This window comes from Stylophora pistillata, chromosome 6 (assembly GCF_964205215.1).
Source record: "Stylophora pistillata chromosome 6, jaStyPist1.2, whole genome shotgun sequence".
Taxonomy (NCBI): Eukaryota; Metazoa; Cnidaria; class Anthozoa; order Scleractinia; family Pocilloporidae; genus Stylophora; species Stylophora pistillata.
Genome location: NC_142524.1, coordinates 14,151,760 through 14,169,077, shown reverse-complemented (window position 1 = coordinate 14,169,077; position 17,318 = coordinate 14,151,760). Strand labels below are relative to the sequence as shown.

At 37.5% G+C, this 17,318-nt stretch overlaps 1 protein-coding gene and 1 long non-coding RNA gene across 3 annotated transcripts; both read right to left on the bottom strand.

The window, feature by feature from the left end:
- Nucleotides 1-631: 631 nt before the first annotated feature.
- Nucleotides 632-10,315, bottom strand: LOC148728380 (uncharacterized). Of its 2 annotated transcripts, XM_088763112.1 has the most exons (13): nt 9,647-10,314; nt 6,870-6,955; nt 6,247-6,294; nt 6,088-6,165; nt 5,488-5,664; nt 5,086-5,184; nt 4,877-4,972; nt 4,601-4,678; nt 4,280-4,492; nt 3,686-3,763; nt 3,333-3,545; nt 2,455-2,655; nt 632-1,687 (listed from the first exon to the last, which is right to left on the bottom strand). In XM_088763112.1, the coding sequence occupies exons 1-13, from the start codon at nt 10,104-10,106 to the stop codon at nt 1,508-1,510; spliced, it is 2,007 nt and encodes a 668-aa protein (XP_088619238.1). In that variant the 5' UTR covers nt 10,107-10,314; the 3' UTR covers nt 632-1,507. The 2 variants fall into 2 exon arrangements, with proteins under 2 accessions (XP_088619238.1, XP_088619239.1); XM_088763113.1 differs by lacking the exon at nt 6,247-6,294 and having other exon boundaries at nt 9,647-10,315.
- Nucleotides 10,316-13,068: 2,753 nt separating this feature from the next.
- On the bottom strand, nt 13,069-15,616 carry LOC148728379 (uncharacterized). Its single transcript, XR_016002457.1, has 2 exons — nt 15,305-15,616; nt 13,069-14,059 (listed from the first exon to the last, which is right to left on the bottom strand). It is a non-coding gene; the product is annotated as an uncharacterized LOC148728379 (long non-coding RNA).
- Nucleotides 15,617-17,318: the final 1,702 nt, after the last annotated feature.

Here is a 17,318-nt window from a genome sequence, read left to right as displayed (position 1 = left end):
AGTGTCACCAACGTTTCTCAGTTGTCGTTTATTTAACATGAGGGGGACATTGGGGTTTGCGGTGCTGCGGTGTTGACCCTTTTTATAATGCGGTATTGTGTTGAAGAACAATTTGCATTGCAAAATAAGCAATACACCCGAGTTAACCTTTAATAAACATTAGCTGATTGACTCCTGGCGCAAGGCCGCGTTCTTTAACACACGCACTATCGGCCAGCGCATGATAAAGACGAGTGAAACCAGACCATGTAAATCCTAACACTATTTTACTTTGCGGTGTCTGTGAGTTCATAACATTTGTCGCGGTGATGCGGTGTTTGTTCTATTTTGTTTGCGGCGTTGCGGTATTCAGAACCCCCCATGTTCCCCTCTAACATCGATTTACTTAGTTGGTGTTTTTTTCCGGAACTATAAGAGTGTAGAAAATATTTACATTTCGAGACTACCAACTGCAAATTTGCGATCATACTTTAAGTTTTTGCTATTCATATTTTGCTAAATGAGGGCACGTCTACTTGTTATTTCAAACTTTCGCCTTTTTTCAACGTTACCTGTTAAATTAATCCCATTTGGACCACCCCCCCCCCCCAACTACTTGCGTATGACGCAAAAACCAAACACATCACAACCTTTACCACAACCTTTATTTATGTGTCAAATCTAAAATAGCAGTTATACAACCACTAACTGGGGACACTAAATACTACCTAAAAATTTAAGAAATTTAAAAATAAAACAATATATATGTACAATTTAAAATCTAACCTAAGTCTTACATAAAAGGCAGTTTTCACATTTACTATCAGTCAATTTAGAAACAAGGTCTATTCTACGTAAGTTACATTTAAAAGATGATATGGATGTCAGTTCTCTTACATTTCTTGGTACAATTGCCCATATTTTGGGTCCCATATATCTAAGCGAATGTTTTCCAAAAGTGACAGTATTAAATCTAGGTATACCAAAATCATTATTACGCAGTGTGTACCTAAGTTGTGGAATTTGAAAAAGGCTACATATGTAATTAGGAGATAAATTGTTCTTTACCTTATACATAAGAATGGCTATATCCTGTAGTCTTCTGTTCTGCAGTGTACTTAGGTTAGCCATGTCTAATAATTTATCATAACTACTCCCCTTATCACAGTAAACTGCCCTAAGTGCCCTTTCTTGAATACGTTCCAATTTTCTAGTATCACTCGCCCTACAAAAATGCCAGACAAGATGGCTGTATGTTAAATACGGAAGAATGGCTGCCTTAAACAACTTCAGCTTGGTGTCTGTTGGTATCATATTCCTGCCGACACTATCTGGCATTCCAAGATATCGACCACTAAATTCCAAACCAGATAAGGTGCCTCTTAGATTTTTAACAGATTCTCAATTTTTCTGTCTACTTTGCAGCCTCTTCATATAAATGTTCAAAGTGAGGCTGAGTTAATTTAAATGTACTACTTATATACAAGCACAAATGCATACAATTCCATTGTTTCTGATATGTAGTTAGTTATGTTGTTAAGGGGCAAATCCAATAGTTCAGGTAGCAACTAGTTCCTCTTGTGAAGAGTGTGGATTTTCCATCACAGGTGCAAACGTATCTCCGAACGCCACTAGCTTGCACCCTCGATATAAGATTATACTCAGTGTGGTAATCCGTTGAGCATGTTACTGCCATTATTTTTTCATTCTGCCAACAAATAAAAATACTTTAGTTACGCTATTTAGAGAGGTAATCATAATGAAGGTCTTTTGGTTAAGATAAGCTCGAGTAAAAATAAAACAACAAAACTGTAAATTTTTTGAAAGTTCGAGAGTGATCACTCATTCCAAATTGTACGAGAAAAATCATAGGATAACATTGAGTAGTGTGCACAAAAATATATAATTAAGTTAGCTATTCAAATGTTTGCAGAGATAATGCCCTTATATCAATAACTCTATCAGACCCTAAAAATGCGATTGTGCATTTCTTCGAACGAACGGTGTTCAAAGGGAAGAACAAAGTTCTAAAAGCTTTATAGCTGAAAAAAACCTTTAAACCCGGCTAAACGCTTTGACTACATTTTACACCGGTTAGCTGTTTCTGCACTGCGTTTTTAAGCGACAACTGCACTCCTCAGCGTATGAAAATAAAGAAATTTTCTCAGGAATATTTCAAACAATATGATGAAGGAGGAGCTAGAGAAAGGCTGAGAACTGTATGGCTATTTTGAATTTCTTCTTCTAATAACAGCAATTGAGCAAGAGATCATTTAAAATTCTCTTGATTCAGAAGTATCTGATTTAAGCTCCTTACTAATTGAAGTCGTAGTCCTAGATTCATGAAAATTTCAATGAGGTAAAGACTTGTTAGATTTAGAAATCCCTTTCTTTATTTACTTTTATTATTTACCTTTTCTCATATCTATATATTTATCTACTCGTGATTTTGCTGTATAGTATAGATTTACTTACTGCTGGTTCATCAAAATGTACAAGTATTCTATTGCTACCAGCAGTCCCAGATTCCCCTTTTGTTTTAAACTGACATTGACGGAAGTCTCCTGATCCCTTAGGACCGGCAGGACCCACGGCTCCCTGGGGACCAACAGGTCCTTGACTTCCGTTGAAGCCAGGAGGTCCAATAGGACCCGGCATCTTACTTACGTTCTCGACCTAAGAAGTAAAAATAACACATTATAATTACATTCACTACTTTTCCTTTTTTTACATATGTAGATTTACGGTGTACTCGTTTTTGTCATTTATTCTCTAACATAACGCTCTCGTCATTGTCGATCTTAGTAGAAGGCAAGGTGTTTGTCGTTTATAAAACCAGCGAATAGTTGGTTAAAAAACCACTTCTCTATAGCTCATTTGGCAGAGCGTCCATGGGATCATGAGTCTGAGGCTCTAATGCCCACAAAGTGTTCCTTCTTGCTCCCCCCTTGTGAGAGATTTGTTCTAACATATTTCTGATCAGATTAAAGGATATTCCTTCTTTAATGTATTGCGTTCGTCGCGATTTTCCCTCCTATCTGATTGACACGCTATGTTTTCAGAGAGGGGGGGTTAGGCCAAGCCTTTGTAGACGTGGAAACTTTTATACTTGTTTTAGCCTTGTGCCTTCCATTACTGCATGTGGCAACGGCATTACTGGCGCTTTTGGAGGCATTGCTGTTCCCGTGTTAAAGCCGCTTTCATCGTTAGTGCCTGTGTCAAATGACCTTAGATCATGATGTTTCCTGAATTTATATTTTTAGATTAATACTACGTGTAGTAACCCTCTCATGGAGTGGTCAGAGTGAGGTTCATTCAGTCACTCTGTAATACAAGGAATACAGACAACATACCTGTTCAGTCAAGTTTTCTTGTATTTTCTTTAGCTGTCCAACGATGGTATCTCGTGTTAAGTTCAAAACCATGCGTACACTTTGAAGATCTATTTTAGTGGAGTTTCCTGCCAACCATAGCGCGGTAAAATGTTTTTTGGACTCTTCTCTCATGTTCTCACGGGTAACGTTAAGCAATTTCTCGATTTGCTGAATCTTCTTGAGGTGCTGGTCCTTTGGAATATAACGAAGAATAAGTGTGGCGAAAAAATCTTTCGATTGCATATTTCTACTCTTAAACAGAAGAATGGTCTCTATTGCTTTTTTAAAACTGTGACCACACGATGTTAAAATTGAACATATTCATTCCTTACCGAGAGCTGCTTTGTATTAATTGAATTGTTTTCTTCGATTTGTATTCTGGCCTCAAGTTTCTCAGTCTCTTTTGCAACCTGAGTTTTAAAAGAAAAATAAAATTAAACAAGGATTCAAATGACTGAACGAATAAATGAATGAAGACTTGAATAATAAAAACCGGGTGCTTGAGTAACATCGTTTGTGTTGAATCAACTTATTTGAACAAAGTCTTGGATTTTAGAATTGATCAATCACGGCGAAATGTAGAGAAGATTGAACGCTCAAGCCAAAAACCAAAACCAAATAAAAATCTATTGACCCCCCATGGACGCAACAATGACATACTTTGAAGACCTGCCAGCATGAACCGAGCAGATAAGTAAATTAAGCGGATAATTTTCATGCGGATTAGCTGATTTTCTGGACTAAAGTGATGCCAAGGAAAGCAAGTTTTTGTAATTGAACGTGCCTCTGAGAAAAGAAAAGAGGTGTGAGAAACAAGGGTGTTTCAGCAGAAGTAATTGGTAAGCTCAGGAACCCAATTGGCTCTTGACATGATAAGCTTTGTCATATGATAGCCTATTATCTTAAAGCAGTAGAAAACAAAGCACCTTTTCAGTCATGTTTTCATGCACTCTCTTCAACTGCGTCAAAAGAATCGTCTGCGTTGAGTTCACTAACATCCGAACTCTCTCAAGTTCTGCAACTGTAGAGTTTTTAACCTGCTCCAAAGCCGTGAGGTGTTCTCGAGACATATTTTTCATATCTTCCCGAGTGCCATTCAGCAAATTCGTCAAATGATGGATCCACTTGGAGTGGTGTTCCTTTAGAATAAAAGATGATTTTGTGTTAGTTGTGGCACACGCTTGCCCTAATGTTAGCGACACTTGCAATTCTATGAAAAATAAAAGCGACAGCATTTAGTGACCTACCGTAATTCTTGTTATGTTGCTAGATTTTTCTTCCTCCATTTTAACTCTAAGTTTAAGTTTTTCAACACTGGTTGTCACCTAAATGAGGAAAGTATATCTTAGTAAGTATATTTATAATAATATAGACATAAGTTGGCGAAGTTGAACTATGATTACAGATGTATATTTTCAAAGGTAGGAACTGAAGGAAGGCAGGATAATCTATTCTTCCTTATGATTACGATTTGATAAATGTAAAACATTTATTAGGTGCAAATTTCAGACGCATCTACTTACATTTTCCCTCAGTGATTCCAAGGAAGACGATAAGTAGTCACCATGAGCAATTTTTTCATTCAGCTTTAGTGAAACAACTCTTATTTCATTGTTGACCTAACAATTGAAATACCAATTCGTTCTAGTCACCAAAATAAGTGGGTAAAGAGAAATTTATCTGGCTTTAATTCTCAAAGAGAAAACAACATCAATAACTAGTCGATTATTACCTTATTTTCAAAATCTTTCAAAGAGGAGTTCGTTTTATTCAACAAACTTCCCTCTGTCTGCTTTACATCCTGCCGAATATTTTCAAACTCCTGATCGACCTAAAAGAAAAATGGTTTTCTCAGAAATAAAGTTTTGTCATACCTTCTGTGGATATTCACAATCTTAGTTCGCTCTTCACAGATCATTTCAACAGGCAAACGTTCTCTGACCATCACATGAAATTCATTCATAGTGATATTTGGACGAAGTGCTTTTTTTTTCACAATATCGTTGATAATAACGATGAATCATCAAGGTCTTGTTTAATAACATTGTTTTCTGCGAAACTGATACGGGAGACACGGTATTCTAGAGAAGGTGTAACATTCTAGGGTCAGAGTTGGCAAAGTCGTATATTTTACCTTCTTGGTTAGGTTATCTCTTTCTTGTTTCGTAGTAATAACCGCTATCCATACTTGTTTAAACTCCATCATAATTTTTGTTGTAGAGGAGTTCAAATTTTCTAGCGCCGCAGCATGTCTAACAAGTTGATCTTGAGTAGACTCCAGGTGCGTAGTAAGATTTGTAATAATGTTTTCCTACAAGGCAAGAAGGGTTAACAGTTTTGCATACAATAGGTAATTGATGTTTTTAATGGGACATTGGCCAAATCACACTGTTCAAAGGAAATAAAGTTCTAAGTTTGCTCTATATTAGTAGATATTGAACAATATTTGCAATATTACTTTCATCACATGTAAGCTGCTGACGAGGTAACCATGTACATTACTTACCTTTTATATGCATCATTGTAAGCGGAAAATACAAACCGTACAAAACAAATAAAACAAAGAAACGAAAAAACATCAAAAGAAAGGAAAGGAAAATGATCGAAGCGGCAGAATATCGAGTTCACTGATTAAATTTTTCATTACTTAGTGAAAGTCAGCATATCTCACTCGTTTACAATGTTAACTTGCACTCTCGATTTCTTGTTTCTTTTTTTTTTAAGTTTTGATTACCTGAGAGGAGACTTTCTCCTGTAGTTTGGTAGTATTGTATTCCAATATCATCTCCAAGGTCTTTATTCTATTGCGAAGCTGTAAAAGAAGTTTAAACATTATGACTCTGCAGTCTGATGTGATATACATGTACTATACCTAACACAATTTTTTTCCTACCTTTAATAGTTGATCTTCTTGATCAGAATTTTTGTCATTCATCTTCTCCTGTTGAGATGAACAATAAGTACATCAGACTGATCTCATTACAATCTTAAGCCAAAAATGAATAAATAAATAAATAAACAACACGGCGTGTTTCAGAGCACATCCATTACAAATTTTATCGTGTAGTTATGTGGGTCACTTTTATATGACTAAAACTCTGAAACTGTCCCTTACATTAAGTGAATTGAAGGTTAGGTAAGATTTAGTTTTCAAGAATTACGACTCACTCTCTTATCCGAGACAATAGGGCATTTGAACAGTGTAAAAAAACCCACATGTACACACTAACTCGAATCCATGGCCATGGTGATGTAACTTTCAATTTTACTCTGTCCACGTTGTATATTCATCTTTGTTGTGATCAATATACTACTACAGTGCTCTCGCTTCCTTGACGACCGGTCGGATCGCAAAGCACTCGCCTTCAAAAATATTACCATACTAGATTTCTTAACTGTTGCTTACGGTTTACTGTACGGCACTAATGTTATGGTCAAGTTTATCGAGTCATATATTTCAATGAAGACATTATTATTCTTATTTTTAAACTAAGTATCGATGTAGAAGAGCATCACCATTTGTTCATCGAGCGAAGAGATATTTCCGGAGAACTCCTTTATTGGCTCATCATCCGCCTCCATAGCACTGTTACTGCCAATCCCTAAATGGTAAGAAATACAGCGTGAAAATGAGACAATCTATTGTAAAATATGTTAAATTTTCCCCTAAACATTTCATAATGAGCTATCCGAACATAGCAATAAATGAATCATCAAATATTTGACGAACGCCAATCCCCATACATTTACTCCATTTATAGATACAAAATTAAGTACAAATAAGATTACGAAAAAAGTTAGATTTAACAATTCTACACATTTGAACACGTTAACATAAGTTGTTTTGCTCTTGGGGTCGTCCAAATTAATTCGCTTTACGAAATCACCTCTTTCTTGTCAATCGTCAGTATTTTTTGCATGCAGACGGGTTCGAAGAAATGGTTGGAACTATAACAGGGCCAATAAAAGCTAAACCGATTATTTACCACTGTCACCTGAAGGCCTCGATTTGTTTGGCCTGGATATGTTTGAACTCGTGTTCAGAAGTACTAGTTTTCAATTATAGGCTTATCTTATGTTTGATGGTTTTTCATGCTTCCATTTAACTACCAGACCGCTTAAAAACTATTTCCTAAAGTTGGGTATTTATTTGCTCTACAGTAGTTTCAATTTACCTTGGCTAGAAACGTCAGTTGCAAATGACAAATCGCTTTCGGCAATTATATTTCTTATATCCTTTACAATTTAGCAGAATTCAATTTGATCCAAATCAATTTTGGACGAAGTCGTTGAGACCTTACGGGTAATAAATGGCTTTGTAATCAGCCGTTGTGTGGTTTACAACGACTGTCGACTTAAAAAAAATTATATTTAAAATGTCCAGAAGGAAGTTTACAGTCGAACATGCTTGGTAATAGGCCACAAGACTACATCCTTTTCTCATTACCATTCTAATATGAATGATCGCATTTTTTCAATGAATGATGACACCAAAGCATTAGAATCGAAAAAAACCTCGTTATTACTGGTGTTCTAGAACGTTTAATATTTGCACGGGGATTGTTACAGATGTAATGATGATCTGAGAATCGCCATTAAAAATCAATTCCAATGTTTATTCAAAGAGATCTGAGCTAAAGACTTTTAAATCACCAACGCCTAAGAGTTTGTCATACAAATACTCCTGTGACATCACAATGACTTAAACTGTTTAGATTTTACACATATTTTCGCTTTGTGCTCTGTCTGATGAAAAGAGCGACCTAAGGGTCAGAATAACTCAGAGACGAAACACCGATTCTTCTTCGAGAAACGTCACAGGTCGTCTCGTCAAGGCATGAAGGAAACGAAGCCTTAAGGAGATTAATTTTACCCAGGGGCTAAATCTTCGTCATCTAGGTTCTTTTCATTTCATCTTCTGCAATTACGAATATTTCACGTGATTCAATAACGAGGAAAAATCGTGATTCGCCATGTTTTGAGCATGATTTACGAGGGTTTTTGGCTACTGTCGTCAAATGCACAGTGTGAAAAAGTACGTACATAATAGGGAATCTTTATCATGCATTTTCTGTACATTGACGGCTGCACAATGGTACAATTTAGCGATGTTTCTTAACGTTTTTCTGAATAAATGTGAAATGAAAAGGAAAATTATATCTTTGTCTTTGGGCCTAAACAACTAACTCCGTTCGCTTGCAATTGATATTCCTTGTAGAAATGATAACTCAATGAAATATATTCCTCCGTTGCAGACGCTGTCTATAAGGATATAGATTTTAAGCCTCGAGTTGTACCTGGCACCTCGAGATACCCTCATAAAGATTGTTTTATTTGATTTCAATTAAGACAAAAAGCAGGCAATTGCCGAAAGGCTCCATATTAGCTTACCCCGGCTAAAATTATATTTGAATGTTCATCAAGAACTTTAATTAAGTTGATTGAGGCATATGATTTCTTGCCATCAAGATCATCGCTAGGCTGATGGAATCGGCAAAATGCAAGCACTACTCGGATAGCGGACACTGAACCTGTCAACCTGTATAAAAATCCCTTTAGTGTAAACCTGCCAAAGATCTCATCCTATATCAGTGCACTTCACCCATACTTAACTCTGGCTTTCTTAAAGTGAGCGGTGGGATTTAATTTTATTTCTTCGCCAAAATCCTTTAATCACGGACACCCCCGAGTGCTTTGTGCGGCTTTCAAGGAATAGCCCACAACTAACTATGAGGAAAGTGGAACATGTTTAACTACCTCCAAAGGGCATCGGAACAGTTCAATACTGGTGCTACGATTTACTTCATATATACTTTTAATGGTTCTAAAACTATCCAAAACGAAATCTTCAGATGAAAAATAAAGTGCAAAGTACAGTAAACACTTTTAGTGAACACTTCAAGAACTGAAAAAAATTTCGCTGAGGCATTGTGTTTATTGCGGTTTGCCGTACTTCGTGAGTCTCACTCATTATCTGCTTCGGAAATACCATGCCCTGTTTTTTGCGTGTCGAAGACACTAGTGCAATTCAAAAGGTATGTTTAGTGTAAAGCCGAACAGTGGTACGCAACTTCCGTTATTTTGTTTCGAATTAAAGAGGACGTCCTGTTTGCATCTGTGGTTTCCGAGTGTAAAGTGATGGAGGAAGCGTTACTAAGTTACCCGGAAAATTTCATACAGGGGGGAATATAAGCAGGAAAAGGATTAAAAAATAATGGTTGCTTGCTAGCGTTATGAATTTCAATTATTTTGATACGCAATACGAAAATCTAAAAGTTATTGCTATAGCTCACCTTTAGTGTCGCCGCAAGAACATCTTCCTGTTTCAACAGAGCCAGAGAGGATGAGAAGAGTCAAAACGAGAGACACACATGATGTGAAACACACTAATCCTAACAGGACACTGACTGGTTTACTAAGCGCGCTTCTTTGGCCAATATTGTCCCTCTTCGTGCCTTTTACGTCCCATTCGGTTTGTCGTACCAAGTTTATGTTCTCTCGTTTAGTTACCCGGCGAGGTACGGTGTTGTTCTGGGGCGCTTCCATCACAGTGGGCTCCATGTCCTCTTCTGTAGCAGTATCAAACGGATCGTAATTTTGTTGCTTGTAGGCTGGATTTACAATCAAAGTTCTTGGGAAGGCTCCTCTTGGAGGAGAAATCGCTGAGTTGGGTCGATGCGGGATTTTCGTCTCTTCCACAGTCCAAGCTCTACCCGCAGGGTGGACTCTGCTGGGGCGTAAATACCTTGCCATCGTTCCAATGTAACTTTTAACAGAGCAATCTTTACCGCAAAAAGGAATTTGGACGGAAGAAGTTGCGCAGGGATGTTTTTGTGGAATGCGTCTCCTTTTCCTTCGTTCTTATTTTTGTGAGCGCGGCAAAACGCTCTCAAGCAAACCGCGCGAAGATAATGAATCACTGACCTGCGTACCTTTCCATCGTCAAAGAGATAACTTATCACGACATCCTGACATTCTAAAAATGGCACCAGATGTAAAGGATCGAAGTTGACAAGCTTCTCCATTGTCGCCAAAGCAGGATGAGCCGTATCAAATAGCATGCAAGATATTTACTAAAAGAATTTGGTGGGAGGTCTATTTTTTAAATGCGACGTGTTGACTCATAAGCGGCATGTCTCTCGAAGTGAATGGGTTTTCAAACGGCTCACGCTGTTTGTTTTACCACAATACAAACTCTCGTTATTTGCCCACCCGGTCAAATATTAAACACAGGAAACACGTATCAGAATTTTGGCGCATGATGAGACTTTGAGCGTTTTCGTGACGACGTGAAAAGAGCGAATTCTTAAGCGAAGTTTATCACGCATCGCTCCTTGACTCGGAGGCAGGTGGACAAAGACCTTGTCGAGGGCGTTTTACTTACTGACTTTACAGAGGCTCACCAACCATTAGCAAATGGTGCGCCTCTCTTAAGCGTCGTTAAACCACTAGCTTAGCCCAAGAAAAATATCGCTTTTTTTATTGCTGGACCCAGTTGTCAGACCTCCGGTTTCGTGTTGAATCAAACAATAACTAAAAAGGCAAGGGAAATTTCACCAAAAGCCACGAACCAAAGATTGATTTTCATCATATTTGAAAATGTCTTCAGCGATCCGCAATGATCTTTAAATGAAGTGTTTTCAATCTTGGGAAATTATCCACTTGTTTTTATTTCGGATTAAGCAACAGAGAGACTAGCCATACGAATTTATCCTACTTCGTGCCGAAAGAGCCTTTTTAGGACTTTAAGCTCTGAACTAATTGGTATTAGCCGGCATACTTTGAAAAACTGACCGATTTCATATCATAAAATCTACGAAAGCTTTCTCGTTATAAGTAGCTTAGTATAAAGGGTACGTGCCCTTTCTTACACTAGATAATTCCTTAGACATTCCTACGCTCAGAGGGAAGCATGAATGTTTATTTAAGCTCTTAGCCTTGACATGTGCATGACGCATTAGCAACGGGAATGGCTACGCCATGACCAAGAAGGGAAAGAGGTTCTTCGTTATGCAACAAAGAACATTTGAAGGGTTTGAATGGGAATTTGCCGATCGCATTTGGGGAAAACAGTAACTAAAATGTTTAGAGTACTTTGGTGGGCTAATAACTATGGGTAAAACTTTTCCATAGACAGTTTTCCACGGCATCAGCCAGGATGGACCCAATCAACAAAAGCTTGCTTGACCTGTGGAGACGATGGCCAAACGCTCCAAACGCTATGTTTTAAATCACCTTCAATCAAGATTCTCTTTATCAATGTTTTCCTTTTTCACGTGGCCCTTGGTCAATTTAGGAAAATTGAAACGGAACAGCCTGGGTTTGCGATCTTCCTGTAATTTATAGAGTCGGATGAGATAATATCACCTAGAGTTGGATGACAATCATAAATAAATGTATTTTTGTTCAGAAACTATTGGACTGCTTTATCAGGGATAGATTCAGCTGAACTAAGCTTGTTTTACTTATAGACAAGGAGGGCAAAAGTCTGGTAAGGCAAATTTTCCAAATCCGCTTTAATCATGAATCGCTCTGTCAATGTCTAATTTTTTTCACGTGGCTTTTTCGGCATTCTACAACTCGTTTTAGCTGCACCTCTTGTTAAAGAGAGAAAGTGAAACGGGCCATTTCAGAGTCATGTTGCAATGTTGTTTTCTCGATTGTAACTGACTTAGTTAAGTATTTAAAATACGGGGCTCTCATAATAGAATCCTACGTCATTGTCTAGAAAATCGCGTGGGTAGCTCAATAAAGCAATCCTCTCCGTTTGTTTTCTCTTGTCCAAGTGCACCCTTACAAACGCGCGTTTTTGCGTTGGTAACAAAAACTATTTGATATGTCAAATTCGGACGTGATTTATCAAACGTCTAGCAACGCACTTCTCAATGGAATAATTTAGACTTGAACGTGAACGGAGAAAATAGTCTGTGCTTAAACTGTTTTTTCACCTTGTGGATCAGTTTTGACATTAGATATTGCTAAATCCAATTTTTATTTGAGATAGAGCTCAGATAGGGGATTTTTGTTTTGTTTTGTTTCGTTTTGTTTTGTTTTTTCAGCAATTTCATTCGTAATCCTAAGACCTTTAAAAAAAGAAGAGGGCAGGACAATTCGAAATAACGCACCACCAAACACGCGATAGAAACCCCTGAAAAATAGCTTCTCTTTCCTGCCTCCAAACTGGTCAGGCTATAACTTTTTGGATAACAAGATTCGAATATTACTTGCTTAGAAGCAAAGAGGACAACAGCAACGAATACGGTACTATACAAAAGTAATAGTAGCAACTCGAGAAATACATTTTGGGTTGGGTATTCTGGAACCCGTAGGACATTCAAGAACTCCAATTCTAAAAACATCTAAGGGAAACTGAGAAAACAAAGATAAACGTATATTACCAACTAAAACTTTCTCAGATAACGGGTGAACGCCAATAAATCAGACAATTCAGTCACACTTCTTTGATTAAGGATTCGCTACAGCTGTACGTTTGGGCTCAGAAAAATTGCCATTCTCGATCAATATTTATTATCTAAATGACAACAACTGATCCCCATACTAACTTCTTCCTATCTTTGTATTTGCCGAACATCCTTTTTCGAGTTACAGTTTTCTTCATTCGTTATCTGCTTACAATAAGTCTATGAAAACGTTTATTCAGCTGAATTAGACTAGCTAAGAGGCCTAGACATTTCGAAATTGTGTCAAAGCATACAAAATACCGAAAATGCTCACTTTATTGCTGTGTGATTGATTCAGTTATGGTAGACTGAAGACAGAGAAAAAATAATTTCCCGCTAATTTCATGATCTCGGACAAATGCTTAGAGCAAACAAGATTGGATGCTACGGAATCGCCTTTTGCTTGAAAAAAAGTGGAAATAAATCAGTACGAATTAGTTTTTGAATTGACCCTTTAAATCCTAAGTTCTTAACTTTCTACACCGCTTCTAGGAGATTTATTAAATCTGGGAAAATCGGCGACGTCGCACGAAGGCCCCTAATTGCGTGAAGCTGACCATATGCTTTGAAGGAACAAAATTGTGTACAGAAAATTGTTTAAGATATCAAATATTTCCTCAAAATAACGAGGTTTCATGAAATAATTGATAATTGCAAACACTGAACTGAGTTTCGGTGAACTTGAAATACACATGCAAACTACACCATACAAATGTTCCTGATGTTAGTAGCTATAATGATTGTAATTTTCTGATAAAATTATAATATCGATTCATATAAAACTTAGCTCAACCAAGTACGCATGTATCCAGGTAAATGTTACTTCGACGAAATACAAGTCTTGGTATTATACATTCAAGACTAGCTTTAACAGATTTGGTCACTGTACCGACTGATGTCGCCAACTAGACAAGATTATTTTTGACATTTTCACCTTTAAAAAAAGTCGTCATCGCTACTGTATTAGATCGTTTTACCTTGTGCGCACAAAGTTCGACCATGGTCTTTTTTTTTTTCTTTATAATGGGAATTTCGATTTTTTGTTTCAGCAGTCAATTTAATGTTTTTTCCAAATGTGTTCTTAGCATGGTAGAGACCACGACAAAAAAACACCCACGAAGAACCTCCATGTCCACCATGTACCACTTGTCAAACTTTCCGTTTTCTTTAACGCAGTCTCGCTGTTTTTACAAATGGCGATTTTTTATTTGAATTGGAGGAGTGAACGCAAGGACCATACACAAACTACAAACAGAACAGCAAAAAGATGTAAGCAAAAACTATAAAGTATGTGTATATCATAGGCCGCATTCAGCCAAAAACTGGCGTCAAAACTCCAAAATAACTACCTATTCATCCACTTCGATTTTCGCACGCCAGCCCGTTGCGCCATCCCATTGCGCCGGTCATTGCTGAACTGATAGCTCGGGCTCCTTCAAAGTATCGTAGATATGATAAATTGTGGAATAAATTTTGTATTTTGAGTTTATGTAAAGAAAATTCTAGGAAGATATAGCCCATCTGAATAGCATTATAAAGTCTTGGATGGATAAAAAAATTAAAATTTAAGGTGGCGACGATATTGGAGGCACCAGCATTTTCTTTTCTGCCAAAGCTATTCTTATAAATATGATGGAAAGGGAAGAAGGACGAGTTCGTGATCTTTTGATTACTATACGGCCACAGCTACAAACACGTATACTTTTTCTTCAATGTTATTGTTCGGGGATGCCGGCGTTCAAGTGAATCTGGTGATTTTATTCATTATATCATCCACCCAACCGGCTTTCGATGAGGTTTTAACAGAGTGGCTGGCTGGGTAATAATGCTAGAGCCTGATAATACAACGTTCTCTACACTTTAAGTTATGATACGTTCAACAGACTCTTTTACAGATTTGGACCCTGTGCCGACCGATGTTATTAACCCAGCAGAGAAAATCATTTGACAGTGATATTTTGACTTTTGATCGCTTTTCCTCCGGTGCTCAAAGTCCATTAACAAAATTATTTTTCCTCACAATGGGCATTTGGATCTTTTTTCCAGAAGTTAAATTTAATGTTTTTTAAATGTGTTCACAGCGTACATGTAATAGAAAGAGCATGTATGGCGCAAAATTAAGAGTGGCGTGGTGTATCATGTGGGATAATCACTTTGCTCCGAATTTTTTTTTTCACTTCCTTGTATTTTCAACTTGGCACATTCTACCGTTACTTAATCCTACAAAATCTCTATCCATCTGTTCAAATTTTACTAAGAACTAAGGAATAATTGGTGTAAACTTCCGTGCGAAATTACCCACTTTGACTTTGGCAAGTCGGCGACGTCTAAGAGACAGTTACATGAAGGCAGAGGGATCGAAAAATGCTCACATGTAAAGCTGCTTATAACGTGCAATATGGACTCTCTGAAATTTGTGTTACAATAGTGTTTAATTCGGTTGAGCTGTTTTAGTAAAAACATTTAAAAAAAAAATGGGCTAGAGCTGACCTCGAAAGACATCCAGTCAATGAAATATGCTGTGTATACGCTTGCCACAGATTTCATATCCAACTGGAAAAGAAAGAAACCTGATCTAAATATAAAGCAAGTGATTCACAAATGGCAACGTGAGATCAGTCATGACTGGAAACAAAGTAAGGAAAGAAGTACGTGCCCCTTATCGAGCAAATGCCCAGATACGCCATCATCCAGAGCCAAACAATAAAAGCACTAATTTGTCATCCACTCAGCATTTTATTAGCATGACGCATTACCAAGGTCACTGTGAGCCAGATTAGTTGCATAACATTGCAAATTGGTAAGAGTTTGTGCTGGATTCCTAACAGCATCTTTAATAGCCGTGACCACGACGGGACTCTGTAATCGCATCATGGAAAGAGTAATTTCTAAGCTTTTTAACCAATTTATGGTCGAAATCTCAATAAAATAGGTTATTTAAGATTTTTGCTTTTGTCCGCCGAAGAGGTGGTGCTCTGACCTCTTAAATAGCTATCGCTAAAATGCCCTCATCACTGTACTGAAATCTCGTCATGATTGAGATGATTTGATGAATGAAAAATTTAGGGTTGCTTTGGGTAGGAGTTCCGACAAGCTTTTCAGTTTTCTGCCCTCGGAGATGATCCTTTAATTCATGACTTATTGGTGCTCGCTTCGATTGCACTATAACGTTTTATTTACAACAGAAGATGGAAATTTTTGCTGTTTTAAAGACGTTTTGTGGAAAAATTATGGTAATCTGTTTGCTTTGCAATGGCAATTATGAACCAAAACGCGAATCAAGTTTAGATCCCGAATTATACGCTTTTTGAAAGCGTTCCACGAATTGACTATTTTTCTAACAATCAAAGTTAAGTTCCGTATTACTAGCCATTGGCAGATATCTTGAATTATTTTCATATTATCTGTTATGGAGGAGTGAACATCCAGGAGACGTTTTGCAAATGATCACAGCACACTCGGGATTCTCGTCTGCTACAAAAGAAATTTGAATGCCCCCTAACCCCCTTAACTTTCCGCGCACACTTTCCGCGATACGATGTTGACTAAAGTTTCGTTTGCGTAGGTGTGAGGTAGGTGGAGTGTAAAAATGTCAAAAGCGGACGTGATAGTTCAAATGTTTATCAAACATTGTTTTATTGATGAATAAAGGCTGATAGTTTATAAAGAAACTGTTTAGGGCAGCGTCGCTAGGGTAACGAAATAATTTGAATATATCAACAAAGTTGAAATGGTAAATTGGCCACCGTTACGATTATAAAAGCTGACGTTTCGAGCGTTAGCCCTTCGTCGGGCTAACGCTCGAAACGTCAGCTTTTATAATCGCAACGGTGGCCAATTCACCATTTCAACTTTGTTGATATATTCAACTTATATTGTTCAATTGAGTTTTACAGAATGATCCGACATGAACGTGACTGTTCAAATGTTTGTCAAACATCTTCCTCTTGAGTTTACAGACTGATCTGACGTAAAGGAGACCTGTTTTCAAATTAATGCAATTACAGGGACTGATCTGAAAGTGTAAAAAAAAATTTCAGGATCGGAAGCTGTCCCTGTGTCTTATTCCTGTCTTATTTAATATTTCATGAAAGCTTGTCTGACTAGTTTTTATCTAGAATCATTTTTATGTATCTAAAGATACCGGTAACCACGCCAGTAATCATGCCGCTCGTACATCCCCTAATGAAGAGAACGACATAATCATTTCCTGCTTGCTCCACCAAATAAGTTTGACCGGCGTTCCATGATAAAGTAATTGAAGAAAGAAATAAAGGTGCTATTCGCATTTTTATGGGTTTAAGACCGAGGAAACTTCAACTCTCCCACTAGGAATCGAGCTTAAGACCTACACTCCAATGCTTTATCGCACATAAGCATATTAACTGTAATGGGGGCTAACTCACCAGAGTACTCTGTAGCTGAGTGGTGGAGCATCGCAGCGCTTTGAACCCCCATTGTAAGGGATTCAGGTCTTTCCTGTGTCCAACGCTCGCGACAGGAA

What these genes read in the sequence shown, in the direction of transcription:
- LOC148728380 (XM_088763112.1), bottom strand. Translation starts at nt 10,106, where the DNA reads ATGGCAAGGTATTTACGCCCCAGCAGAGTCCACCCTGCGGGTAGAGCT. An exon ending in AGGAGAAAGTCTCCTCTCAG is followed by an intron (nt 5,665 to 6,087) that starts GTAATCAAAACT and finishes CTTGCCTTGTAG; the next exon opens with GAAAACATTATTACAAATCT. An exon ending in TACATTTTGATGAACCAGCA is followed by an intron (nt 1,688 to 2,454) that starts GTAAGTAAATCT and finishes ATTTGTTGGCAG; the next exon opens with AATGAAAAAATAATGGCAGT.